At 45.2% G+C, this 27045-nt stretch overlaps 1 protein-coding gene across 2 annotated transcripts; it reads left to right on the top strand.

The window, feature by feature from the left end:
- Nucleotides 1-27045, top strand: LOC116945905 (copine-3-like). 2 transcript variants are annotated; one of them, XM_032960573.2, is made up of 16 exons: nucleotides 1-223; nucleotides 4727-4857; nucleotides 7438-7617; nucleotides 9497-9571; nucleotides 10397-10468; nucleotides 10925-11008; nucleotides 11859-11948; nucleotides 13901-13996; nucleotides 14193-14279; nucleotides 14753-14812; nucleotides 15503-15636; nucleotides 20308-20362; nucleotides 20582-20633; nucleotides 20915-21048; nucleotides 21690-21926; nucleotides 22544-27045. In XM_032960573.2, exons 2-16 carry the CDS (start codon nucleotides 4729-4731, stop codon nucleotides 22649-22651), a joined length of 1593 nt encoding a protein of 530 aa, XP_032816464.2. In that variant the 5' UTR covers nucleotides 1-223; nucleotides 4727-4728; the 3' UTR covers nucleotides 22652-27045. The 2 variants fall into 2 exon arrangements, with proteins under 2 accessions (XP_032816464.2, XP_032816465.2); XM_032960574.2 differs by having other exon boundaries at nucleotides 21693-21926.

Raw genomic sequence — 27045 nt, forward strand, 5'->3', positions numbered from 1 at the left:
GTGCGGAACGCGTCCTTCCTGTCTCCACCTCCTCCACCACCTCCTCCACCACCTCTTCTGTCATCACCGCCTTCACCACCTCCTCCTCTACCTCCTCCAGCATCACCGCCTTCACCTCCTCCTCTACCTCCTCCAGCATCACCGCCTTCACCACCTCCTCGACTTCCTCCCTGCGGGTGTCTCCGTGCCGACGACTCTGAAGAGGCGAAAGAGGCAAGAGGAGGTGAGAGAACTCTTTGGCAGGCTCGTGCGACCCACCCAGCGTCTCTCTCTCCGCGTGTGCTTCTTGTACGTTGGCTGTACCACTGAGTGCTGTTGTGGTGGTGTTGGTGGTGGTGTTGTTGTTGTACTCACACAGCCTGCAAGTTTGTAGCGTGCGTGTGGGGGAGCGGTTCAGCGCGCCGCGCTACGAACCCGGCGGCCCCCGAGTTCGATTCTCGCTCACGGCCACCAAACGCCCATCAGTGACGGGTGTCTGAGCCGGTCCTGGGCCTCCTCCCCTAGGTCGACTCGGCCTCAAATGAGCGCCTGGTGCGATGTGTAGTAAACGTCGCCGCTGGCGGAGACAAAGGCGGCCGGGCGTGGTGCTGGCCACCCACCCCCCTGGTGTGCCAAAGTGCCGGTAGCCTTCATAGGTGCTGCCCCCCAACAGCAGCTAGCCCCCCAACAGCAGCTTGTCCCCCAACAGCAGCTTGCCCCCCCAACAGCAGCTTGTCCCCCAAACAGCAGCTTGTCCCCCAACAGCAGCTTGTCCCCCCAACAGCAGCTTGCCCCCCAACAGCAGCTTGTCCCCCAACAGCAGCTTGTCCCCCAACAGCCGCTTGTCCCCCAAACAGCAGCTCCCCCCAACAGCAGCTAGCCCCCCAACAGCAGCTTGTCCCCCAACAGCAGCTTGTCCCCCCAACAGCAGCTAGCCCCCCAACAGCAGCTTGTCCCCCAAACAGCAGCTCCCCCCAACAGCAGCTTGTCCCCCAACAGCAACTTGTCCCCCAACAGCAGCTTGTCCCCCAAACAGCAGCTCCCCCCAACAGCAGCTTGTCCCCCAACAGCAGCTTGTCCCCCAACAGCAGCTTGTCCCCCAAACAGCAGCTCCCCCCAACAGCAGCTAGCCCCCCAACAGCAGCTTGTCCCCCAACAGCAGCTTGTCCCCCAACAGCAGCTTGTCCCCCAACAGCAGCTAGCCCCCCAACCAAGTCTTGTTGCAGGCTACACGGAGGGGAACCTTCGTCTTGTTGCAGGATGCATCGCGCCTCTGATGGGGCCCCTCCTAACGTGGTGGGGGGCAAGCGGACGAGCGGTTCAGAGAGGTCAATCGTGATGACGTTTTTTGGTTTGGCCGTGTGTTGGTTTGTTGTAGTACGGAGTTAGACTGATGGCCTTAATCTAAGTTGTCTTGTTGTTGTTGTTTGACTTGCATCCCACTGGGATTTTTGCACACAGAGTTGGTGGTGTACGGTGCCTTTTTCAGGAATATTTTGATGTTTTTTTTTCCCCCTGGATTTTCTGTTTGCACAGTCGCGTAGTCACTTTAAGATGTTTTCTTGTTTTTGTTTGTTGCGGTTGCACCCGATTCAAGAGCCGAATGGCTCCACAGGGCTATACCAAAATAAATGAAACTGAAAACTGTACTGTACTTGTATGCGCCCGCGTCTACCCCCCGACCCTCTTTATTGCCAACGCCGCACTGACCAGCGTGGTGAAGTATGGTCAACGAGCGGCGTGTAATTTGGCCAAACGCACAGCTGTCAACCCCTGATTACAGATCTATTCAGATATTATTGGTCACCACGTGCCCCGTATACATCTCAGCGTTCATCTTACAAAGTTCCACCACAAAGGAGGACACACAAACAAACAGACACTTTATTTCGCTCGACTTCCCTGTACAAGAATACGGGTAAACCGTATGGGTTGACAGGTGTGCAAACGTCCCAATGCATGACCCATCATAAAATGTAGCCTTCAGACTCATTGAGACTTTCCTGCATACATAAAAGGCTCTGGTTTATACTACGGTCCGCGTACTGTGCATTCTGCACACTTTGCCACATGCACCATGGTGCATGTGCTACATTGTACTTGTGCTCTGTATGTGTATATGTATGCACCTTCGTTTCGAATGGCATATGCGTATTATTATTATACAACCAGCCGAGCTTTTGCTCGCAGAGTTAAACTTACCACAGAGAAACCCACACAGAGTGAGAGAGACACCACATTTTGCCTGCGGGAATTCGAAAGAAAAAAATGGGCAGGGCACTCTGTACTATTAGAGGACTGGGCGTGTCACTCAATACCCGGTGTGTGTGTGTCACGTACTGTACATTATATTATGCTTGCAGTCGTGGGTGATGATTGCTATGTATAATCCCAATTTAGCCATTTGCTAATGATGGTTACGTATACCTGTCAACCCATAGGTTTACCCAGTATTCTTGTGCAGGGAAATTGAGTTTTCAGGTCCATACGGCGTACAGCCGTTTTAATACGCGCAAACAAATTGTCTATTTGATTGTGTCTCTCTCTCTCTTGTGATGGGACTTTTGTAGGATGAACGTTGAGATTTAGAAGGGCACGGGGGTGACCAATAAGGTCAGAATTGGCGTGTAATAAGGTAGACACTGATAATGGGTTGACAGGTATGGTTCCGGGATCTTTAATCAAAGACAGCGAGTCGAGTTGTTTTTTTTCACGGTTAATACAACCGCATTATTAATTATGGGTGGTTGCTGGTTTTTGAACCGTGAAACTCTTCTTGCAACAGGCAGTGAATCCGTGTAACCGCTAAGCCCATGTCACACCGCAAGCGTGATCAGTGTCGCCACGCCAATACCAACACAATCGCCATTCGCCACTAAGTGAAGTGTCGAAGGCTCGCTGCTGACGGGAGGAGGTCTCGGGTCAGACCCAGCAGGTGCCATGGGTTGGCCGACTGAGATGACCGGTAGATGCACCACCAACTGTACCCCCCTACTGTGCCAACTTGCTGAATTTTATCCGCCCGGCACTCCGCTCGTTGTTGTGAGCGTCGCTTCTCTGCCCTCCGTTGTTGCTGGAGGGGCGACTGCCTCCAACTGCCCCAGTAGCAGCAGCAGCGTCCTTCACGAGCCTCCTCCACGCACACGGTCACACGTGCGATATGAGACGTGCACAGGACAGGCCTCCCATCAATCCGCTGCTGGGTGACGGCCTTTACACGCAGTGTCAGTCATGGGGCTTGTCCACTGGACATCTGTGTTAAAGAGGTTCATAGCTTACCGGATTCCTTGTAAGTGAATATTTTGATTCACCACGCAAGGCAGTACAGGTTGAGGAAGGGAGGGTCTCAAGACCGCTTGCCAACGGTTATAGCCGTGGGCAGGAATTTAACTTCAGTTGTGAGTAATGATCGCATGTATAATAACATTTTAAAGTACTGCAGTGTTGATGATTATCATGACCAGGCGAATGCCCACTCACGTTAATTATTATTTACAAGTCCAAGTACTAAAGAGACAAAATGTTCTTATTTTCTGATTTCCGTTTGTGTGTTCAGATATTTATATATCACATTAGTGTCTAAACATGGGTGTACTGTATAGGGGATTAAAGTACTGTAGGTCTATGTATGTGTATATACTATGTTTACGTATTGTATACATATTGCATATGCATCATGGTGTGTGTACACAATTTATTGTACTGACTGCATATGCACACACACGGTTTAAAAAATATAGACATTTGGGTTGTTTTCATTATTGTTTGTTACTTATAATAGCCTCAGAAATGTAGGCGTCGGTAAAATTACGAATGAAACCATATTCATACTCTTTGGTTCTTTCGGTAAAGTCACGTAGATAGAAAATAATTAACACAGCAAACACAGCAGGAGAACTGCGGTTGCTCGTGTTGCGATCGAAACGTTGTGATCTTATTATTTTCTACCTACGTGACTTTACCGAAAGAACCAAAGAGTATGGATTCCTGCAGTCACGAAAGCTTCAACTCAAGATGAAACCACATTCATTCATCCTAAACAGAGTAAACGAATTGTGTGTCAGTCTAAAACTCTAAATGGACCAGGTATGGCTTTGGCCTGACCACCTCATGGAATGCCTTGCCAGCTTTAATAAACGCTTGCTGCCATGGTATTAACTCATGAAGCTATTAGTCTCAGGACAATGAGCCAGCAGCACTGCGAAGATCCAAAGTTTAAATCAGCGATTAAGCCATATTCTTAAGGTTAGTGTGCTGATGCTCTCAGACGAATTCCTAATTATGTGAGAGAAAAATACATCTTATTGAATTAAGTTTTGTGCGTTTTGTTTCCAACTGAATTCAACTTATTCCAGTTCTGGGAGTAAAAACGATTTGGTACGATTGACCTATGATTAACATTTAGTTTATTTCACAGCAAAAAAGATGTGTCTCTCGCATGGCTAAATAGGCCAATTGAAGTGACCTCAGAGTAGTTCCATGACATCATCTTCCAAGGTGGTGTAATATTAGCTGCTAGAGCTCTGGTCGCAAATGTCTTCGTCGAACAACATCTTGTTAATAGCTCAGTTGGAATATAATTGTAAGAATAGTTTATACCAATATGTCCTCCGTTCAACATTGTATACAGCGTAATACTCGTCTGCCTGTATGCGTGTATGTATGTTGAACTTCTTTCGTACCGGACGTAGCCAACCGTGCTAATCGCAGATGCGGGTGTGTGTGTGTGTTTGCTTGGTGAGCAAAGATATGGCAGCGTCATGTGTGAGCAAGGTGGAGTTGACGGTAAGCTGCAAGGATCTCCTGGACAAGGACGTGGGCTCAAAGTCGGATCCGCTGTGCGTGGTGCTCATAGAGGCCGGGGGCACATGGAGCGAGGCAAGTGGATTGTGACATTTGATGGTGAACCCAGGCCCTGGTTGATAATTTCACATCTGAAAGGAAAATGTACCTTCCGGTACTCACCCAGATCGATGGCATTTGAGTAACCGCTTTTAAATTGCAAAAATGTTCCTCTCGCCATTCAGTTGGTGCTCACGGGGTTTTAAATAGCCTGGTTGGACAATGCAACAGTTTCCCGGATAGTATGAGCACCATTGATGATTTTTTAATGGTATCTATGTTGTTTGTCTCTTAACTTTGATTCTTAAATATGTCATTGTTAGTTTTAATGTTAGAACACTTAGTCTGTTCTCTTCAGTTACCTGTGTGAAAAGTGGGCTAATTTTAACCAAATCCTGGCACAGCTGGCTCAGAACAAACAACATGAGGCATGTCGTGGCCTCATTGTACCAGCAGTGCACAATAGCTGCAGCACATGAGAAGCAAGGCTGCCCTTCTGCATTGCTTTCATCTTATCGTGTTGTGCATTGTTTTATCCCAGGGCTGCTGTCATGCATGCGCAAATTAATAATGAGATAAAAGTATTGACACAATCACTGACTTAAGTTATTCCAGATTACTTTGCATAACACTGGAGCTACATGTCCCACCTGCACAACGCACACACGGACATGTCACCCCATGAGTATTATTATTCTTTACACTTCGCTGTTATGTTTCGCATTTTCTCTTCATTTAATGCCTAATTCCTGTCTATGAATTGTAGGCTTGTAATGTTGCTTCAATAGATATTTTTCCTTAAGCTTGTGATGCATGCTTTCGGAATTGTGTGCAGGAGCTGAATAAGTTAATTGATGATATAGCCTGTCTTTAGGCTAATGTTATGAAGACAGGACAACCGAGATAGAACAGATGAGACAGACAATACAACTGAAAAATACAAAAGAGGCACAGACATTCCTGATTGCTTCAGAATCAAATCATTGCATTAATTGCTTGGGAGAGGTGAGGTGAGGAGGATCCATACTCTTTGGTTCTATTGGGTAAAGTCACGTAGGTAAAAAATAAAATAACAAAAATCACGACGTTTCGGCCACAACACAAGCGGCGTGATTTTTGTTGTTTTATTTTTTACCTACGTGACTTTACCCAATAGAACCAAAGAGTATGGATCCTTGCAGTCACGAAAGCTTTAAATCTAGAAGTGAGGAGGATCGTTACACATCTCATATATCGTTATGATACATTGTGGTGGCCACAGTAAATATGACATTTTCACTCTATGGAATACATCTGAACAAAATAGGTTTAGGTATCTTACGGATTGAGAACCAGCCCTGTGGTTATTTGGACGGTATGTATGTTGATTAATAATTGACTAACGCGTAAGCCAATCAGTCGGATTCCCATCGTGTTCTGCATTTATACTGCATGGGAAAACATCACGGTGTTTTGTTAATAAGTTAAAGCCAATGGGGAGCTGCAAGCCCCATTAATTATGGGTGAGTCCATTGGCTATTCACAAGCTGTTAGCTGGTACTTAGGCATGCGGCACAGCTTGCTCCCACAACTGATTAGGGGTACCCCATGCAGTGTATGCAACGTTATGAGAAGCTAGTGCAATATTTGCCTTGCTCGTTTATTAAACAATGCATGTTACAAAATAACCATTAGCGTAGTTGTGGATAATATAAATAAAAATGAATAAGCAAACAACATGTTTCCTTCACGTATCTGTCTCTCTTCCATCGTATGTGATCTCCGCATAGAATAAAAGTATTTCTTACACAACCCATGATCCAACAGCCCTCTGGGAATGCATAATTTCAGCAGCATTGATTCAGTACAACCAAACTCTGGAATGGTAAGTGAAGATCTTGTGGTTCACCTGCATTGATTGAAGTGAGCTGGACGCTGCTGATGAGACACTGTTAAAATTGGTCCATAGTTTGTACTGAATCGGCGATGATTAAATTATACACTCCCAGAAAGCCGTTGGGCTAATGGATTGTGTAAGTCATACTTTAATTTTTAATGTGGAGTGACAGATTAAAATCAACAACAGTATCTTGTTGATTTTCATGAAAAATACACATGCATATATTTTAATAATTTTACATCATGTTTTTATATGCATATATATTGCAGCCCTGTTACCTGATATTATGAGTGTATTATTTGCCCCCAGTGGATACGAAAAACTTCAATTAACCTCACATTGATACGAGGAGTCGGGGAGTGGTAGCAAAGTGGCGAATGCACTGCAACATGAGTTTTATTGCTGGCCATGACTTAAGTGGCGAGTTATATCTGAACCCATCCTGGCACCCTTCCTCCGACCTCCCCCCTCCATGACTGACTAACCAGCACTGACCAGAGTAGTCAAGTATGGTCACAAAACCCCATTGATTGACAGACTGTCAGGAGACTAAGTAGTGGATGGATAAAGGGGTGTAAATAAATAAACCCAAATAGGAATCTCCTGGAAATATCGGCAGATTTATCCTATTATTTATCAGTAGGCTTTCCTGGATAAACGAATTATCATTACTGGTTGACTTCCCTCTTTCTGTTCTAAAAAAGACTCCACTAAATTGTGTGTGTGTGTCTTTGCAGGTGGACCGCACTGAGCAGATTCAGAACTGCCAGGAGCCTGCATTTTCCAAGCGTCTGCAGATAGACTATTGCTTCGAGCAAGTGCAGAAGCTGCGCTTTGGTGTCTACGACATTGACAACAAAACCTATGACCTCACCGATGATGACTTCCTGGGTCAACTTGAGTGCAACTTGGCTCAGGTGGGTGCCTCTGTTGATGTTTAATGAAAAAGTCATGAATACTGTAAAAATTCTGACATGTCATTTTTCATAGTGATGCATTTCCCGATTCAAATAAGTTGATGAAATTCCACATTCTCATGGCAGATACAAGTTTATTTCCTAGGGTGGCCAGGATTGATGTTCCACAAAACTTTATTGACTTTGGAAGGAGAGAATATTGGAGAAGTTGACCCCAACTAGGATTATGACGTGTGACCTTTGCACTTGCAAGTCATGCACTCCAACCCCATCACCATCCAGCCAGATACAGCATTTATAGCCGAAACATGTTTCTCCCATCTGTTCACAAGAGTGACTGTCCCTGGAAAAAGTTTAGGGGAAATGAGCTAATCATTTGGTGAATAGTTATAAAGGCCATCTGCCTGACACTAATTCAGATGTGTCCCAATTTTCCAAGCCTTGGACCCCTTCGATTCATCTGTTTGTTGTGGTGCTCACGAACAGCAGTTTACCATGCTAACAAGTGGATTTTTTTTTGTATGTCATCCAACCTGTGTGTGTGCTTGCACTGAAATAGTTAGCACCTTGCACTACAATCTCAGCCACCTGAGTTAAATTCCAAGCCATGCACGTCATTGGCATTCGATATTTGAACTCCTCTTGCCGATCCTTAATGAGTCCACCAGACGAAGGTTGAGATGACACAACTCCTCTTTATTTTCCGCACAAGCTGACACTGTATGTGGCCACTCCACTTCAAATCCCACCAGGAAGCACCCCGATCACCCCGCCTCATCCGGTGACGGCACCACCCCCCTCCTGGGCATTCCTTGTCTCTCACGCGCCCCGCATTCTCTTTGCTTTCGTTCGTGACGTAATCTTTAACAGTAACCTGGGACCCTTGGGTATTTCTATCCCAGGATCGCGTGAGTATTGACACTACACTTACATTGGTTAGTTCAGCCTTAAAAAAATACGTGATGCAATGAGTGACCATTACCACTGCAGAGACAAAGGTGGCGTAGTGTGGTGCTAACCCAACCACCCCTTGTATGTCATCCAACCTGGAATATATTCTTGCACTTTGGCCTACAAGACCGAACAAGGGTTCTTATTGGTGTTTTGTGTGCACTCTGAGCCATAGTGTGGAGCAGGGCTGAACGATTTCGGGAAAATATCTAAGTGTGAATTTTCTGACAGATATTGCGATTGCGATTTGCTTTGCGATAAACATTTTTTAAGTCAAGCTTCAGTTCAATATTCACTGTGTAATAGATTTAAAACAAGTGATGGAGCATTACCACACTATACCATCAAAATATTAACTGCTCTATATATTCTAATGCAAGGATGAGAGCTTAAAAGATATGAATTGCTTCCAACATGTATGTATTTAAATATTTTAATTGAAATAGAATAATCAAACATAACAATTTTTAAGTTAAATAAATAAAGTTATAATAATTAAAATAAAACAATTCCAATAAGAAAGTAATATAACTTTTCAAATCGCAAAACATCGCAGCCTTTGCGATTTGCTAATCGCACTGTTTCAAATTGGGATTTAGATTTGAAATCGATTAATCGTTCAGCCCAAGTGTGGAGTCGTTAACAAACATCGCTGCAAAACTGACGAGCCGAGTTCAAGTCCCTCTCACAGCCAAAAACCAGTAACTATTGTCTGAACCGATCTTGCCCCTCTCGAGGTTGACTCAGCCTTAAAAAGGTACCTGGTGCAATATATAAACATCATCACTAGGGATACAAAGGCAGCCGGGCATTGTGCTGGACACCCACCCCCTTCTTGTGCCACCCTTCGTAGGTTCTCGCTAACAGCACTTACCTCAACATTATATTAAGGCTATACGGGGGATCTTTGTCTTTACACTCTGAGCAGGTTGTGTCGAGTAAGAAGATGACTCGCCCCCTTCTGCTGAAAAACGGCAAGCCGGCGGGAAAGGGCCAGATCACAGTAAGTGGTTGTCCACGCACCACCAAGCAAGATCACGTGCGGAGATCCCGTACATCGATTTGTGGGCCAGCTTAAAACCAATTTCCTTGTGCGCTATCATTGGAGGGTCTGACAGGTCCTTCATTACCATTGTTTGACCTAATATTCCAGCGTCAACACAGATTTGTTGTATTTTAAAACTATTGTATATGAACATGATGCCCCAATTGCTCGTATGACATCCTCCAGTGAGTTTCTGTAATGATTAGTTTGAACACTGAGCATAGAGCTGCTTTCTTCCTTGTTATCGTTACCGACACTTGCATTAATTTGTAGAATAGCAATGTTACATCGAATTAACATAATTTATTGTCAAGTTTAACCATCTTAGATTGCAATATCTGTTCATTGGATTTTGTATGAATGTTTTAAAAATCAGAATAACTTGGTCTGTTAATTATAAAAAAGCATTCACCCTTGCGGTTTCATTGTCACAATTAAATGTCATGATTAAATTCACAAATATTTTTATAATTTTCACGTATCTGTCTGATTATGATTCAGTAGTGTACATGTAGTATTTGCATGTGATTGCAATAATTTGTAAATAATAGATGTTACTTGCACGATTCTATGCATTTATCGCGAGCATAAGAATTGATTTCAATGGATTAATTAATTGATTGATCTTCACGTCCTTACATACCTATTACCAAGGTTGGATACATACGGTGCAAATAAGTTCAACATACATACTACATTTGTATCATTATTACTAGATTTCCCATTTACAAAAATGGTGAGTTTGGCATATGTAATTATCTCTTTATTTACATTGTTTTTTAGATTGTGGCAGATGAGATTAAGGATAACAGAGTCCTCGCTCTTCAGGTGGATGCTCGTAACCTGGATAAGAAGGTGCGTCGCTTCAATATAATTCACCCAATCAATGGGCTGTGCAGGCGATCGTTTTCCAGAAATATTTGTTTAAATGAGACAAACTCTTGGCTGGTTCTGATGTCTCCAAGTTTCTTCAGCAACCTCAAGCCAAAATGTGTAATCCTAAGTGCTGGATGATGGTGAATTGAAGTCACAACCTAAGTTTAATAATGATGACTTTTAGGTTGTCAGTGTCCCTGATGTAGTATTAATCCCCTAAGGGCGCGGAGCTACTTAATAGTTGCATGATAGTTAATGTGTGCGGATGTCATCATGACTAATACTGCAGTGATGTGCTGAATTTATAGTAGTGCACTGTCATGATTTACTACATTTATAATTGTATATTACAGGGGTGCACTGCATACGTACATACATACACATATTTACTTCATCGTTGTATCAGTGTCAAATGAACGTGCATTGTTTATACAGGATATGTTCGGGAAGTCTGACCCATACCTGGAGTTTTTCAAGATGGCGGATGATGGCACCTGGCAGATGGTGCACCGGACAGAGGTAAGGGCGACGTCGTGCATCAGGAAAACCTCCGTCCCTGAATTTGAATCGTCAGACTAAGGCAGTGTTCTTCATCGCAAGGGCCGCAGGCCACTGGCTGCCCCTTGGTGGCCTTTAGTCCGGCCCCTGACGTGCGGCCCACCGACGGTCCACATCGTCTGGAAACACCCCTTGCAAGCGGTGGTCCTCACACTCATATGATGTCTTATCGGCGAAAGTTGCCCCCCTCTGAAAAATTAGTGAAGAACACTGGACTAAGTGGCTGGGCACTTTAGCAACCGACACATTCATCGTTGAGCCTTTTTACAGCGTTCTCATTGCAATTTGGCCATTGAAATTAAGAATGTAAACATCCCGTGACATTCCTCACAAAAGTATAATTTTTGTGTTCTCTCTGCTCAAATCACATTTTTAAATCACCTCCCTGTCCGTATCCTCTGGATTACAAGATGCACAGTTTTTTTTTTAAGTAAAAGGGGTTGCAATCCGGCGCATCTTACGATCCGATAGGTTTGTGTGCATGACCAGACTTGCATAACTTTGTTGACACCGGGCTCAAGTTTTGGGTGCGTCTTACTTGCCAGAGCGTCTCTTAATCAAAAGTGTTAAATTAAGCTTACGGTCAAGTTAACAACTGGAGGTAAAATAACATATAACGCTGCATGATTATTCAGGTCTTTAGCAAAGATGACAGTGAATTTCATTTAAATATCTTTGCATTGAACAAAGCCCATTTATCCATGAAGGTAATGCCATCATTCATATTTGTCTTCGTGTAACAACAGTGCATCATAATGTTAGTGTTTCCCATTGCCTGTGGTACCTCTTGAATGTCAGCTGTCATTCACAGGTTATCAAGAACAACTTGAATCCCACATGGAGACCATTCAGCATCCCTCTGCAGGCGCTCTGTAACGGGGACCTGGAGAGAGACGTCAGGGTGCGTGACCTTGCTGTCATATAATGAATGTAGAGCATTGCTGGGACCACATCATGCCTGTACAGGCCTTTTGTTGATGCACTGCTGGACGAGTGTATTCCCATGCTCTGTGGGTTGTGGGCTTTATTTGACTACACATTACCACGAGGGTTAGTGAAGACGGGGAGTATAGACGTAGAATGGTACACATATTTTTTTCTACACTGCCCTCTAAACTAAACTAAACCATTTTTTTATTTTACCAGGAAAAGCCCACTGAGCTATATAGCTCTTTTTCAGAAGCGACCTGGCCACAAATGATAGCTCAACGAAGTGGCTTATCACGTGGAAATGTATTGCAGCCAAATACTCTAAACGCACGTTTCTAAATGTGGTGGGAAAAAACTGGAGGACCCTGACAAAAATGCCCACGACCACGGTGAGAACATGCAAACTCCAAATATGCAGGCGTCTAGAGTCGGGATCGAACCCACAACCCTCCTGTATACCAGGCGAGGTAGTTAACATCTCGCCAAAACTCATAAAGGCTTCCTCAGTAAATAGATTGACTTATTTTTCCGTTATGTTGACTTCCCACAATGTGTTGTTACTCATTTTATCATTACTATAAGGACGACAGGCTTCGGAAATCCCAGACCAGGATTTAAACTTAAAACCTTGCAATTGCGAATTGGGCACCCTTACAATAGCCCCACTCGACCGGACATTGTACTGTACGAGTGCTTTATTGTCAAGGCTTATTATGCTCATTCCCTGGTGCACCACTTTTCTCCTCCTGTCCCACATTCAGCTGTCTGCATTCAAATGCAAACGATGTCATTTAACATTACAAACGATGACAAAGAATGGGGACAGGGGGAGGGTTATTGGTAAGAGGCTTCTTATCGTGAAGTGGTGAAATTGCCAACACAATAAAAGTAAAATTCTCCATTGCATTATGCTGCAAATGGAAGGATTTTGCTGATGATGCAGACACCCACACTTTACCCCACCAGGGTCAGATATTCTTTCCAACTGATGCATTTAAATGAGAATTAACTGTTACGAACATTTTGAAACTGCATGGCTTAAGCGTTGGTGAAACTAATCTGGCTTTTCAAAGTGGTATCTCACATTTGTAATCTGTAGCCAGTATGTGGGTTTTCCCCAGGTTTCCATAATTTCCTCCCATTCGCAAGCACTCCTTGAGAAAGAACTCATTCCAACGCATGACCCTACAATCCTGAAACTCAGCGAGGCTGTCCCAGGTTAATTAATAACAAAATAATAGAACTGAAAAGCAATCCTAATGTTGTTAGGTCTGTGGTGTTTGTTTTGTGCCACTGTGACATGGCTCAGCGGTAACGCGCCTGCCACGGGTTGCAGAGGTTACCTTCGTGGTTCGAGCCCAGCAGCCGTCCTGGTTAACACTGTGGGTTTATTAACCACCCTGATGCTATTCGATAGGCCACATGTGCTGGCATCACGGTCCAAATTTCCCAACTTGAAAAATTGCCCATAAATTACTCAATTTGGTAAAACCCACACAGCAACATCGCATCCTTCTGTGAAAGCAATTCACACTGTAATTTTCCATGAAGCAGAATGTCTCTGTGATAGCCTTGAACTCTAAGAATGGTGCAATTACCAAATGTACTTTTTATTAAATTTTTATTATGTGTAAATGGATCTCTGGTGTTAGTGACATATTGCCAATTTTGTTTTGTTTATTCAGATGAGTCTCATTTGCAAGTTGTGACCTGGGTCACCAAAATGACACGAGCAAAACCAAGTACAACAATGAAATATACCTAAACAAAATCTAAAAAACAAAAACGCTATCACAGGAATTGAAAATATTGCAAACGTTAAGTCGACGTAAATCGATCAATATTCAGAACCTATAAATCAGCACCTCCGATTATCACGGTTGCCTACGTACGGTGATACAATATGCTGTCCGTTCAATGCAGGTCGTCTGTTACGACTACGACAGCGATGGCTCCCACGACCTCATTGGCGAGTTCAAGACCAACGTCAAGAATCTCCAGCAGGCGGAGAAGGGGCAGGTGGGTTTCGGCCATGCCGCGTCACGCGCGTCGATCCTCGGAGGGGAGAAGGTCGCCTCGCTCCCGAACGGAGAGGGTTAATGACGCGCCGTTGGACGTCATTGGCTGCGCTGTTGCGCAAAGCGACGGATCTGATCGCGACCTCGCCCCCCCCCCCCTTCGCCCTCCCCCCCCCCCTCCTGGCTGCACCACGCAGGTGGAGTTTGCCGTCATTCACCCCGAGAAGAAGAAGAAAAAGAAGAACTACAAGGGCTCGGGCTTGGTCATCGTCAAGTCGTGCCGGGTACGTGCACGTCCTCTCCCAACTGACCTCAGTGCTGGCCCTGTACAAATTCAACTCTTTGTTTATTCGTAGCTTTGGCCAGATACATGACCCGAACCCAGTGAAATCTGATTTTATTCTAACCCAGTGAAAACTAAATCTACTCAAACATTAACCTTGGCCCTGTTCATTGCCCCCTAACCTGGTACAAACCTGACCCCAACCAAATTCTAGCTGAACCTTTCCTTAGACTTAAGAAAAAAAAAACTTGGCTACCATCTAACACTATCGAAATTTACCATAGCACCAACCGCTTCCCTAGCTATATTACTCACCATAACCTAATCATAGACTTTATCCTTTACTTCATAACTTTAATGCTAACCCAGTCCAAACTACCTATAGCCGTATCCATAACCATAGCTTCGCCTTTGCCATGTGCCATGGTCATACTGACAGAAAGGTGTTAACATGGTACTCTCCGAATTCCACAGACAGAAGTTGAATATTCATTCCTGGATTACATCATGGGTGGCTGTCAGATCAATTTCACGGTGAGATGCGTTGTGTTTGTGTGAGCGTTGTGCATTTTTTGTCTCAAGAGCATTGGTGTATGCAAAACATTTTCACTCCTATGAAGTTTTGATGAACTTCAATTGCATCTAAAATAATGAAGAACAAACTTGTCAACAGCTCATCTCCTTGTTCAGCAGGTATCTATATATGTAAAAGGGAAATTTGTGAATATGTGTGTCTGTTCGAAATGTTTAGCATACTCCCCAACATGCAACAAACTTGAAATTTGGCATTTGGGTAGCTTCCAGGCTGTACACAATGCAAAACGTATAAAATAATGGATATATTTTGCACGGCAAGTGAGCAGTGACGTCACATATGTGATGTCACCCGCATGCGGCAGCGTCACGCAGTGTGCCTGCTGACGTCACGTATCCCCCCCCCCACCCCACCCACCGCGTAGGCCGTGTATTAATCCAAAACAAGATTACAAGTTTTGATTTAAAGCTTTCGTGACTGCAGGGATTCATATTCTTTGCTCTTTCGGTAAAGTCACGTAGAAGGGAAACAATAAAATAATACAAATATAAAACAATATTTAAGAATACAAGTCTCGGGCGAAGCCGGGTAGTAAAGGGAGTGGCTGATAAAGCTTCAGCGCGTACATTTCACCAAATGAGTCGCTTGAAAAGTCCCCCCCCCCCCCCCCCCTTGTGCTGCTGCACCAGGTGGGCATCGACTTCACGGGGTCAAACGGCGACCCGAGGTCACCGGACTCGCTTCACTTCCTGAGTCCCAGCGGCGTGAACGAGTACCTGACGGCGCTGTGGTCGATTGGCGACGTCATCCAGGACTATGACTCGTGAGGCTGCCGCCGCTGCACCCGGCCACTCGCGGACGCGGCGCGAAACGGGGGGGGGAGGGGGGGGGGGTGGGGGTGGTGGCGGGGGGCCCGCGGCGCTCGGCGGCGCGTTCGATACGAGCGGTCACCGTCTAAAGTAACGTCGTCGTCGTCGTCGTCGGCGGTGGTGGTGGTGGTGGTGGCGTTTGCCCGTGAAGGAATCGGGGCCCCCATCTCACACGAGCTGTGAAGCTAAGCATAGGTAGATAGAGGGCTGGTTAGTACCTACACGGAAGACTGCATAGGAATGCGTCAGGTGTTACAGGCTTGGGGTGTGTGGTGGCCAGAAGATGGCAGTGCAACAGTGAGTTATTGAATTTAGCTGTGGGGAACGGTGAGTGTTGCTCTGCGTGTTATGGCTCGGACAAGATTGAGTTTATTCAGGATGATATAAGCACAATGCACATCACATTGTGGGAAGTCAGCAATGGCCATAGGAAAGTGTAATTTCCACCCCTGATTCAAGCCAAAAATAGAGATGACTGCTCTTCCATGCTCGATTGCGTATTGGGACATAAACGTGATTCTCCAGCAGCACCAGTAGCAAGATCAACATTACATTTCCATTGTTTCAGCATTTGCATTGGAATAGACATCATGATAGGTGTTCCTAGCTATCTTCATGACTGTCAGTGTACCCATTGGCATCTGCACCACACTAACGGAATTCCTGCAACCACCACCATAACTATTTTGTCCATTAATATGTTCTGCTCGTGCCAGAATCATCTATTCAGTTCTTTATTTTTCTATTTCAAGGTCAGCTCTAAGATCTTGTCTTACCTTAGGTGACATTCACCGCATTAATCTCCTCACTCTGCACATACCGTGGCCCCTGCTCCCACTCAATAATGCATTGAGTTCATTTAATGGAATAAAATCCCACCACCTCCAGTGAAGAGGATGTGCTGTCAGCTGGGTCACAGATATTAAATGTCCAACAGCACAAGGATGAACTATTCCACCGATGCCCCACATAGATGTGACCCAGAATTAACTTGGCAGCTAGACAAAAATTCCCTGTACATGTTCCTCTTCAAATATATTGTTGTGTTTCAACCGTAGCTTTAAATTGCATTATAATGAATTTAGAGGTGCAGTGGAACTCATTAAAATTCATACGCTGCGGTATTAACTGGATGAAATAAAAATACAAAAATACCCAGATCATTTTGCATGCGGGAAATGGCTTGGTTTTGTCCATGAGCATTGGCATTCATGCATTGCAAATGTTAATCACCATTGTCACTTTGCCCTTTATAACTAGGTGAAAGCCCATGACACCATAATTCCCTTGTTTAAGAAAGGCGTGGGTTAATAAACAAGCACAACGATAATGGCGACACAATGTACGCAGCATCTAAATACAGCAGCGGCACCCCCAAGACGCCGTATGGCAGTGAGGGACAAAGCCGAGAAAGAAGGTGACGTAAAGCAAGGTGGAAAGGGAAGCGAGCAACATGGGAGGGCGGGGAGGTACACGTGGGAGAGTAAGGAGGAGCAATGGCAGTTCTGGCTATCGCCTGATGAGGCTTGTTGCGATTACTGCCGAAACGTCGTGCTCATTGTAAACGGTGTGGGTTTACTCCCCCACACACCGGTGTGCTAAATTCGTAGCTAATTGGCATGTTTTGTTTACGTGACAAACATTACTAATTGGCTGTGTCGGGTGGTGGGCTTAAAGACACATTTACGCGATCTAACCCAAAAAAAACCTGGATAATATTGGTCGAGAAAGCCTGCTACAGTGAGGGGAAAAAAGTATTTGATCCCCTGCTGATTTGTACGTTTGCCCACTGACAAAGAAATTATCAGTCTATAATTTTAATGGTAGGTTTATTTGAACAGTGAGAGACAGAATAACAACAAAAAAATCCAGAAAAACGCATGTCAAAAATGTTCTAAATTGATTTGCATTTTAATGAGGGAAATAAGTATTTTACCCGCTCTCAATCAGACAGATTTCTGGTTCCCAGGTGTCTTTTATACAGGTAACGAGCTGAGATTAGGAGCACACTCTTAAAGGGAGTGTTCCTAATCTCAGCTTGTTACCTGTATAAAAGACACCTGTCCACAGAAGCAATCAATTAATCAGATTCCAAACTCTCCACCATGGCCAAAACCAAAGAGATCTCCAAGGATGTCAGGGATAAGATTGTAGACCTACACAAGGCTGGAATGGGCTACAAGACCATTGCCAAGCAGCTTGGTGAGAAGGTGACAACAGTTGGTGCGATTATTCGCAAATGGAAGAAACACAAAAGAACTGTCAATCTCCCTCGGCCTGGGGCTCCATGCAAGATCTCACCTCGTGGAGTTGCAATGATCATGAGAACGGTGAGGAATCAGCCTAGAACTACACGGGAGGATCTTGTCAATGATCTCAAGGCAGCTGGGATCATAGTCACCAAGAAAACAATTGGTAACACACTACCCCGTGAAGGACTGAAATCCTGCAGCGCCCGCAACGTCCCCCTGCTCAAGAAAGCACATATACATACCCTTCTGAAGTTTGCCAATGAACATCTGAATGATTCAGAGGACAACTGGGTGAAAGTGTTGTGGTCAGATGAGACCAAAATGGAGCTCTTTGGCATCAACTCAACTCACCGTGTTTAGAGGAGGAGGAATGCTGCCTATGACCCCAAGAACACCATCCCCACAATGACCCAAACACACGGCAAAGGCAACAAAGGAGTAGCTCAAGAAGAAGCACATTAAGGTCCTGGAGTGGCCTAGCCAGTCTCCAGACCTTAATCCCATAGAAAATCTGTGGAGGGAGCTGAAGGTTCGAGTTGCCAAACGTCAGCCTCGAAACCTATGACCCCAAGAACACCATCCCCACCGTCAAACATGGAGGTGGAAACATTATGCTTTGGTGGTGTTTTTCTGCTAAGGGGACAGGACAACTTCACCGCATCAAAGGGACGATGGACGGGGCCATGTACCGTCAAATCTTGGATGAGAGCCTCCTTCCCTCAGCCAGAGCATTGAAAATGGGTCGTGGATGGGTTTTCCAGCATGACAATGACCCACAACACACGGCCAAGGCAACAAAGGAGTGGCTCAAGAAGCAGCACATTAAGGTCCTGGAGTGGCCTAGCCAGTCGCCAGACCTTAATCCCATAGAAAATCTGTGGAGGGAGCTGAAGGTTCGAGTTGCCAAACGTCAGCCTCGAAACCTTAATGACTTGGAGAAGATCTGCAAAGAGGAGTGGGACAAAATCCCTCCTGAGATGTGTGCAAACCTGGTGGCCAACTCCAAGAAACGTCTGACCTCTGTGATTGCCAACAAGGGTTTTGCCACCAAGTACTAAGTCATGTTTTGCAGAGGGGTCAAATACTTATTTCCCTCATTAAAATGCAAATCAATTTATAACATTTTTGACATGTGTTTTTCTGGATTTTTGTTGTTGTTATTCTGTCTCTCACTGTTCAAATAAACCTACCATTAAAATTATAGACTGATCATTTTTCAGTGGGCAAACGTACAAAATCAGCAGGGGATCAAATACTTTTTCCCTCACTGTACTGTGTTAAAAGGGGCAATGCTGTGGTGTGATCCAGGGCCAACGGGGGGCCATGCCCACGGGCACGGGGGGGGGGGGCTGTAGGGACCCAGCAACAAGGAGTCCCAATGGTGCATGGGCAGCTAGGGATTGGTGTCTTTGATTTGTTTGCACTGTGCACACCCAAAGTGACTAAATAAATACTGCAATCAAACAATTAAATCCACCAACAAAGGGGGATGAATTGGAAGGCATTTGCTTGATTGTACTACCCACTATATCCCTTTTGGATCCATGCGAATTCAACCCCGTTGAAGCTTGGAGAGCTGAATGGAGTTCAAAAGAACTCTCAAACAAACACCTTTGGAAAGATCCAACACAGAAGATCCCTGAATTTGATCTTCCACGAAGCTCATGGTCCACCCTAAACCCGCATCCACCACACAAACCGCGGCAGATGCCCCTTTCACAAACGTAAAATTAAAAACTCTCCCAGTTTGCGACTGTGGTCATCCAAAACACAACCATACAACATATAACGACGTCATTCCCAATCCACAAATACGAAGGAGACATCACAGCGATACACACAAAAAAAACGTATTTATTTTAAATGTAATATCACCTCCACTCAAGGGGGTATAAAAAAAATTGTACACTAAAATGAAATGCAAGGACAATAAAATCATGTTCAAATAAAAGCCATGAGAAAATCGTGAGTCTTGCACTGCCTCCTAAACACACCGAGGCTTGTAGCGTGCCGGATCACCGCCGGCAAGGCATTTCAGATCCTTGGGGCAACACTTGAGAAGGCCTGACCCCCCAGCGGCGAGCACAAAAGCCGAGGCCGGGAGAGTAGGTCCTGCTCTGAAGGGCGTAGTGGTTATCCGGCTTGACCACCTGAATGTGAAATCGTAACTGTTGCTCTTTATCTACATCCGCCGTACAAAAGAAGGAGAGACTGTCAGACGATAGGCTACAATTTTCTGTACCCTTCGCACTGAGGGGACTGCATTTGCACGACTGTTTATCTTAATTTACTGAGCTAGGGAGGGCCTCAGCTGCGTGCTTCGCTGTCTTTGCGCATGTTGGGCTGAGCCTGGTGGTTGTATTTCTTTTACAGGGATAAGCTCTTCCCTGCCTTTGGGTTTGGGGCACAGATCCCTCCAAACTGGCAGGTAAAGAGTTTGGAAGATACGCGTGAATTTTCTTTGATCGTTCGCTCTTGTCTAAATCCATTCGTGTGCTGTTACGTGTTTTTCCTACGCTTCATGAACGGTTTATTTTATCGAATTGTATCAGTTTTATATTATAATGACTGTTAGATGGTTCAAAATTGCTGCTGTCCCCTGTTGGCCGTGTGCTCGCTTAAATCTTGATCTTGTTTCCTCTCCCAGGTTTCACATGAATTTCCACTGAACTTCAATCCAGCAAACCCATACTGCAACGGTAATGTGCATTGAGTGGGCACTAAAAGTCATTAATTCAACTAAACATTGCCCCCTGAAACAGCTTTCTCAACTCCAGTCTTCCCGACTTCCCAATGATACACCGCCAGCTTTCTGCGCTTACTAACCGTCGGGTGCATCCCGTGAGCAGTGGGACTGAATTTGCAGATGAATATAAAAGATTTGGTAATCGTGAACGGTGGACCATGTGTCTCATCGCGCTCGTGTCCCCCCCCCCCTCCCCCCCCCCCAACTGTTGCACCGCGATTACTGGTGTGGCAGGCGTGCAGGGCATTGTGGACATGTATAAGGTGTGCCTGCCCCAGGTGCGCCTCTACGGCCCCACCAACTTCTCCCCGATCATCAACCACGTCGCGCGATTCGCCGCTGCCGCCCTCCAGCAGCCCGCCGCCACGGTGAGGCAACCCGGCGGCTGCCAGGCTCACGGGCGGTGGTCCGAATCGTAAAGTGTCCGTGCAGTGTGGCGTGCTTACGTTTTCAAAACGATTCATGGTAAAGTCACCCATGCGGTCCTCCTCTGCTGGTGAGCCACAGATGCGCGCGTGATTATTCGTGTTCATCTGCATCCACGCACGTTCACGTGCTTACGTACACACGTTCGTGTAACCAGGGTTCAATTCACGGTCGTGGGTAATCTCGGTGGCAAGCAATGTCTGAACCAGTCCTAGTCCTGCCCTCATTTGTCTCTGCCTTAAATGAGTGCCTGGCACACTGTGTGTAAACGTCAGCACTGGGGATACATTGGAAGCCAAGCATGGCGCTCTTTCAGCCTTGGTAAGCGCCTGCCAACACCACTTGTACCTCCAGCCTGTAAGGCTGAATGAGAGACCTTTGCATCCGTGTTTGTGTGCGTATATATAGTGTGTAAGTGTTTTGTTATAGGGTAGTGTTGTCTTCGTGGTTATTGCATTGAGATACTATCTCGGTAACTCAGACTGCACCAGCCTAAATAGCTGCTCGCTAAGAGCACTAATTAATTAAAAGCTACATGGGGGGTCTTGGTGCGTGTGCACGTGTGTGTGTGTGTGCGCGGCAGCAGTACTTTGTGCTGCTCATCGTGACGGACGGCGTGATCAGCGACATGGATGAGACGCGCCTCGCCGTGGTGCAGGCCTCCCGGCTGCCCATGTCCCTCATCATCGTGGGCGTGGGCAGCGCCGACTTCTCCGCCATGGAGTTCCTGGACGGCGACGGCGGCGTCCTCAAGGCGCCCTCGGGCGAGCCGGCCGCCCGCGACATCGTGCAGTTTGTGCCGTTCCGCGACTTCCGCAACGTGAGCCTTGTAACCCCCCTCCCCCTCTCGCGCGAGTGGGAAGGACGAGTGACCACTTCGCCACGTGTTTATTAGAGGAGATCAAACGGAAAGCTTGCTCTTCTGAGTCAGAAGTCATGCCACTGCATGGAGGAGCAGTGGCGCAGCAGTTGACGCTCTGCGCTACCAACCCTGTGACCTGAGTTCCGTTCCTGCTCACGACTACCAACACCAGTGACGATTATCAGGACCGGTCCTGGGCCTCAAATTAGTACCTTATGTGGTGTGTAAACATCACCACTGGGGAGACAAAGGCGGTCAGGTGTGGTGCTGGCTACCCACCCCCTCATGTACCGTGCTGGCCTAAATAGGTGCTCGCTAACAGCACTTGCCCCAAAAATTTGTTAAGGCTATATGTGAAATTTTATACAATAACAGATAAATTATTGAAATCCAAGGCATCGCAACTTCTCAGAGTACAATTCATGCTACACTTTGTTCATGATACTTTTTTTTTATAAACATAACCAAGCAAAAGTTGCCCGCATTTTGATGCTCAGTGCTGAATAAGTAAGGGGGGGGGAGGCTTGCTTTGACCGACTGGGTCTGCTGTTTTGTTTCCTGGTTTGCTTCCTCAGGCACCCAAGGAGGCACTGGCCAGGAGCGTCCTGGCTGAGGTTCCCCGGCAAGTGACGACGTATTTCAAACAGAGGGGTCTGCCCCCTCCGAATGTCGCACGACCCTAAGTTGACCGCGTGGCCGAGTGATTGCGGAGGATGGGATGAGCCCCCCTTGAGCTTTGTGGGGTGATCTTGGGTGGAGAAACCGTGCCATATAAGACCTTGCGAGGTGGAGCTGGAGGCATGAGTCAGTGTTTTTTCTTCTTTGGTTCTTTCGGTAAAGTCACGTAGAATGAGAATAAAATAATTAAATAAAATAACACAATTACATTCTCACGACGTTTCGGCCTTCTTCAGGTGAAAGGAACAAACCTGTCGGGATGACAGAGCTTCAATGTCGTCCGACACGTTTCTTCCTTTCAGGGTTGTTCCTTTCACCTGAAGAAGGCCACTTGTGTTGTGGCAGAAACGTCGTGAGAATTTTATTGTGTATTTTTTTTTATTATTTTATTCTCATTCTACGTGACTTTACCGAAAGAACCAAAGAAGATGAATCCTTGCAGTCACGAAAGCTTTAAATCGAAATTCAAAGTGTTTTTCTTACAATATTCCGTTAATTCTGGTAGGCTCACTTCTCAAATACCCAAGTCAAAAAACAAACGCTGCAGATCTTATTCTTAGTTTTTTCGGTAAAGTCACGTTGAAGAGAAACAACAAAATAATAAAATATATATAAACAGATCTTGTTGTTAGTGCAGCTATGCTGCTGCGTGTAAACATACTATTTTTTCTTTTTAGTCAATTCTTACTCTGTGGATTTAATTTAGTCAACGTTTTACTTTAATGATGAAAAAAACCCATGACGGATGCGGATACCTGACGCACAAATGAAAAATGTAAAACTCTGCAGTGTGCGCCTGTGATTATCCAGAGCAGACCGTACAACATATGAACCTGGTGGTACCCCGGCTCTCGCACAATGTCCGTGATGCAGTCACTTTTAATCTGTTGATGGTCGGCGATGCGGCAATCGACTCATCTCGACGAGCTGTACACGATGCAATATTCAAAGTTGAATTTTTCGATAACAGATTTTGTTATGCTGATGTTTGGCGTTTTGACATCGTGGAGTGTGGCACTGATTTCGGATTGATTGGTACCCCAGTCGCGGAGTTAAGTAACACCCCTGGAAAAAATAGTGTCCCAGAAATAAAATATTTAATTGCCTCGGCCATTTTGTATTATTTGGTACCCCGAGGTACCGCCATAAGGATCATATAACGACGCAGTGCCCCGATCCACAAATACGAAGGAGACATCCCAGCGATTACACTACTCCTGACGTGGCTATTCGGCTTGACCACCTCAATGTGAAATTGTAGATGCTCTGCATCTACATCAGCTGTACGGAAGAAGAAGAATGAGGAAACAAAATCCACAGACGAAGACTTGAGTCAAATCCCGCAAGTTGTCGGCAACTGGACTAACACTAAAATGCTGACTAAATAAACACTGCTCGGCCGTGTGTCCTGGACTGTCCGGCACGATCGCTGTGACGGCGTCGTTGTCTTCATGTTGGCAACGTGCCCTCCTGACCTTAGCGAGGGTTATTCATCTATATTCGGGGTTTACATTCATGTCGGACAACCCAGGGCATAGATCCTGGGGGCTCCATATCTACAAGAAAATAGATATTTGTGTTTTTTTTTTGGGTTGTGTCGAAATGGTTTTCAGGTTACCGTTTTATGATTGTCAAATTCCTTTGGGCAGCTGTAAGACCGGCGTGTGTGTCAGACCTGCGTGTGTGTGTACGAGTCAAAGTCCATGTACTCTCTCTGTTCAACTGAGCACTGGGCGATGCCCGTGTTCTTTGCTGGCGCCGACCCATAGGTGGGAACATCACATTCTTACGTGATGCCCAGTCTCTCTGTAGGACAACAACTGATGACTTCCAACTAAGTGGTGCCGATTAAATTGTGTCTGCGCAGTATATTTAGTTGAATTTTTTAACATGTGTAATTAAGGAGAGGTGATAATTGCTTATGACACTCATACAGAATGCATGCATTTTCATAAAATCTCAGAAGCTAAGCAGGTTTGATCCTAAAATGTGCTTGGATGGGTGATCAACACTATGCATAAAACAGGTGCTGTAGGATGTTGCAGTGGGGCTGTTGTCAAAATAGGGCAGTGTAGCAAAACCCATTGTTGTACTGCACTATTGCCCAACGTCTATTCCGCCTTTAACCCACACTGACCAGCGTGGTGAAGTACGGTCACATATAACCCCCTTGACTTGCACGGCGTGAGGAGGTCCTCATCCAGCAGTGGATTGACAAAGAGCTGTACATCAACATAATTGCTTCGGAACATAAATTATGGCTTTTAACAAAGTAGCATCCCTTGCCTTGTCTGTAGCAATTTCTCATTAGCATGCCTTCATTGTATAGCTGAAGCCATGCTTGTGGGCATGAAACCACACATGTTATGTTTACGAAATGCATATATGTAAGGTATAGTTTGCATGTTTTGAGAGCGGGATATTTTAAGGGTACAGGCATGTGCTTGATTTATTTCACTCATCATCCTCCCTCTTCATGTGATATTGTAATACGATTAGAACATGCCTATGTAAGCTTTACATGAGCATGACCAGTCCTCTCAATAGTGTGACTATCCCTTGTGTGTGTCTGTGTGTGCACACAAGCGCTTCTTTATGTATATATATATGCATGTCGTACGAACAGATTTTACAGGAACAATAATGTTGGCACATAGTAAGCCATACGTTAAAACAAACTAGTCCTAATTCATATTTTATGTGCATGCTAATTACGTGAATCGTGTAAAATGTATGCGCAACGTGATGTATAGTAAGTGCCACACTAGCTAAATATAGTAGTCCAAGCTGTAAGTGAAAATGCCATTGCCAGATCACGAGAATAATTTGTACTTTTTACATTGCAAGGCCAAAGCTATGCAATTCTACCAACTGGAATGCGAACATTATATTTCCCCCCCGTTTCATACCCACACCCAACGCAGCCTTAATCCCTACCCTGTGCCTTAGCAGGTTATCGTCAACGCAATAACGTGACCCCTGCCCTGTGCCGAACAGTTTCATGGGCTGCTTAATGGTAGGCTTGCCAAAGTGGCTCGCATGCGTGGCTTCGGAGCCATCGAATAATTGATATCTGTATCTTCTGACCCATCATCTCCTGCTTCCTGCTGATTGGCTCACCGGTGCAAATTTGGCACTCGCTGTTTGTGAAATATCTGAACGCGCACAGCATGCCTTTGCAGGGTGTGCTGGTACACGCCTGCCATCGAGGGCTCCGTAGCCACTGTTTGTGGGTAACACAGATATGTGCTGTGAGACAGACTCCCAAGTCTATCTGGCTCCATGGAGGTTAAGAAGCTATAAGTACGGCATGCAGGTTCACGATCCATATTTTCGGACAGTTAAGCACTATCCCCCTTCTACACGTGCTGGTTTTCTCCAGGGGCCCACCGTTTCCTCCCGCATCTATTATGCCCCTTTACGAAGAAGTTGGCCAAAGCTTCCAATGCTAAAATTGCTGACAGTGAGTCCTCACTCTCGGTGTATTTTGTTTTATTTGGAATGTGCTGCTTTCATCGACAGATTCCGCGTTGCTTTGTGCCTTAGAATGGATTTTTCTGCAGTGCCGTCATAATCCATGCCGCCACCTGCCCTCCTCGAGGAGACGACCTTTATTGGTCAGCTTGGTGCACTTAAATACCTCCAATTATATAATAACGTTCGGCCAATGGGAACCAACATTTGAATGTGACGATTTAAAAAAAATTTGTAAGTAAAAATTAGAATGTCAAGATAAATTTTGCTGAAATTCTCAGACCTCCATGTGGTAACCGTAGACATTGTAGATCATTATTGATTGTAAAATGGAATTATTTCATGTTAAAATAAATTAGAACTATTAAATTGACAAAGTTACATTTTCATACAGTTTTCTTAAAGCAGCCCAAGATCTCATCTTCATTTGGACTTTTGACTCTTAAAAAGATGCCGTGTGTGGCTGGTAAATGCAAAAAACAACGTAAAACAAGATAAAGCCACCCAGTTAAGGGGGTTCGTCAACTGAAGGTATAACGGTGATTATGTTCAAATAGGTAACCAGAGCCCTGGCTATTGAATTGGTTTGAGATGAAGCCAGCAGTGTTATCACATTTTCTAGAATATTAACCTTGCCCAGCCTTGATTTAGCATGGGATCCTTCTTCTGGCTCCCCTTAACGATTAAACCAAAGCACAGTGCATCCACAGCACTGCGATGCCACTTTCATTTCTGAGCCATTAAAATGAATCGTACCTTATAATGAACCGCATTGCTTCTTGTGGTCGCATTCACGTTTGAGAGCACTGACCATTGCGCTGTCAAAAATGTGGTAATTAGCCCGTAATGAGCTTCATATTTTAGTTATTTTAAACTTTTTTTTATTGAACGCTTGATATTGAAATAAAATGTATACGGCACGGTG

This window comes from Petromyzon marinus, chromosome 25, assembly GCF_048934315.1.
Source record: "Petromyzon marinus isolate PM22_M1 ecotype Great Lakes invasive population chromosome 25, UKy_Petmar_22M1.pri1.0, whole genome shotgun sequence".
Taxonomy (NCBI): domain Eukaryota; kingdom Metazoa; phylum Chordata; class Hyperoartia; order Petromyzontiformes; family Petromyzontidae; genus Petromyzon; species Petromyzon marinus.

Coding starts and splice junctions, on each gene's coding strand:
- LOC116945905 (XM_032960573.2), top strand. CDS start 4,729: ATGGCAGCGTCATGTGTGAGCAAGGTGGAGTTGACGGTAAGCTGCAAG. Junction 11,009..11,858: donor AGATGGTGCACCGGACAGAG/GTAAGGGCGACG, acceptor TGTCATTCACAG/GTTATCAAGAACAACTTGAA. Junction 14,813..15,502: donor GCTGTCAGATCAATTTCACG/GTGAGATGCGTT, acceptor CTGCTGCACCAG/GTGGGCATCGACTTCACGGG.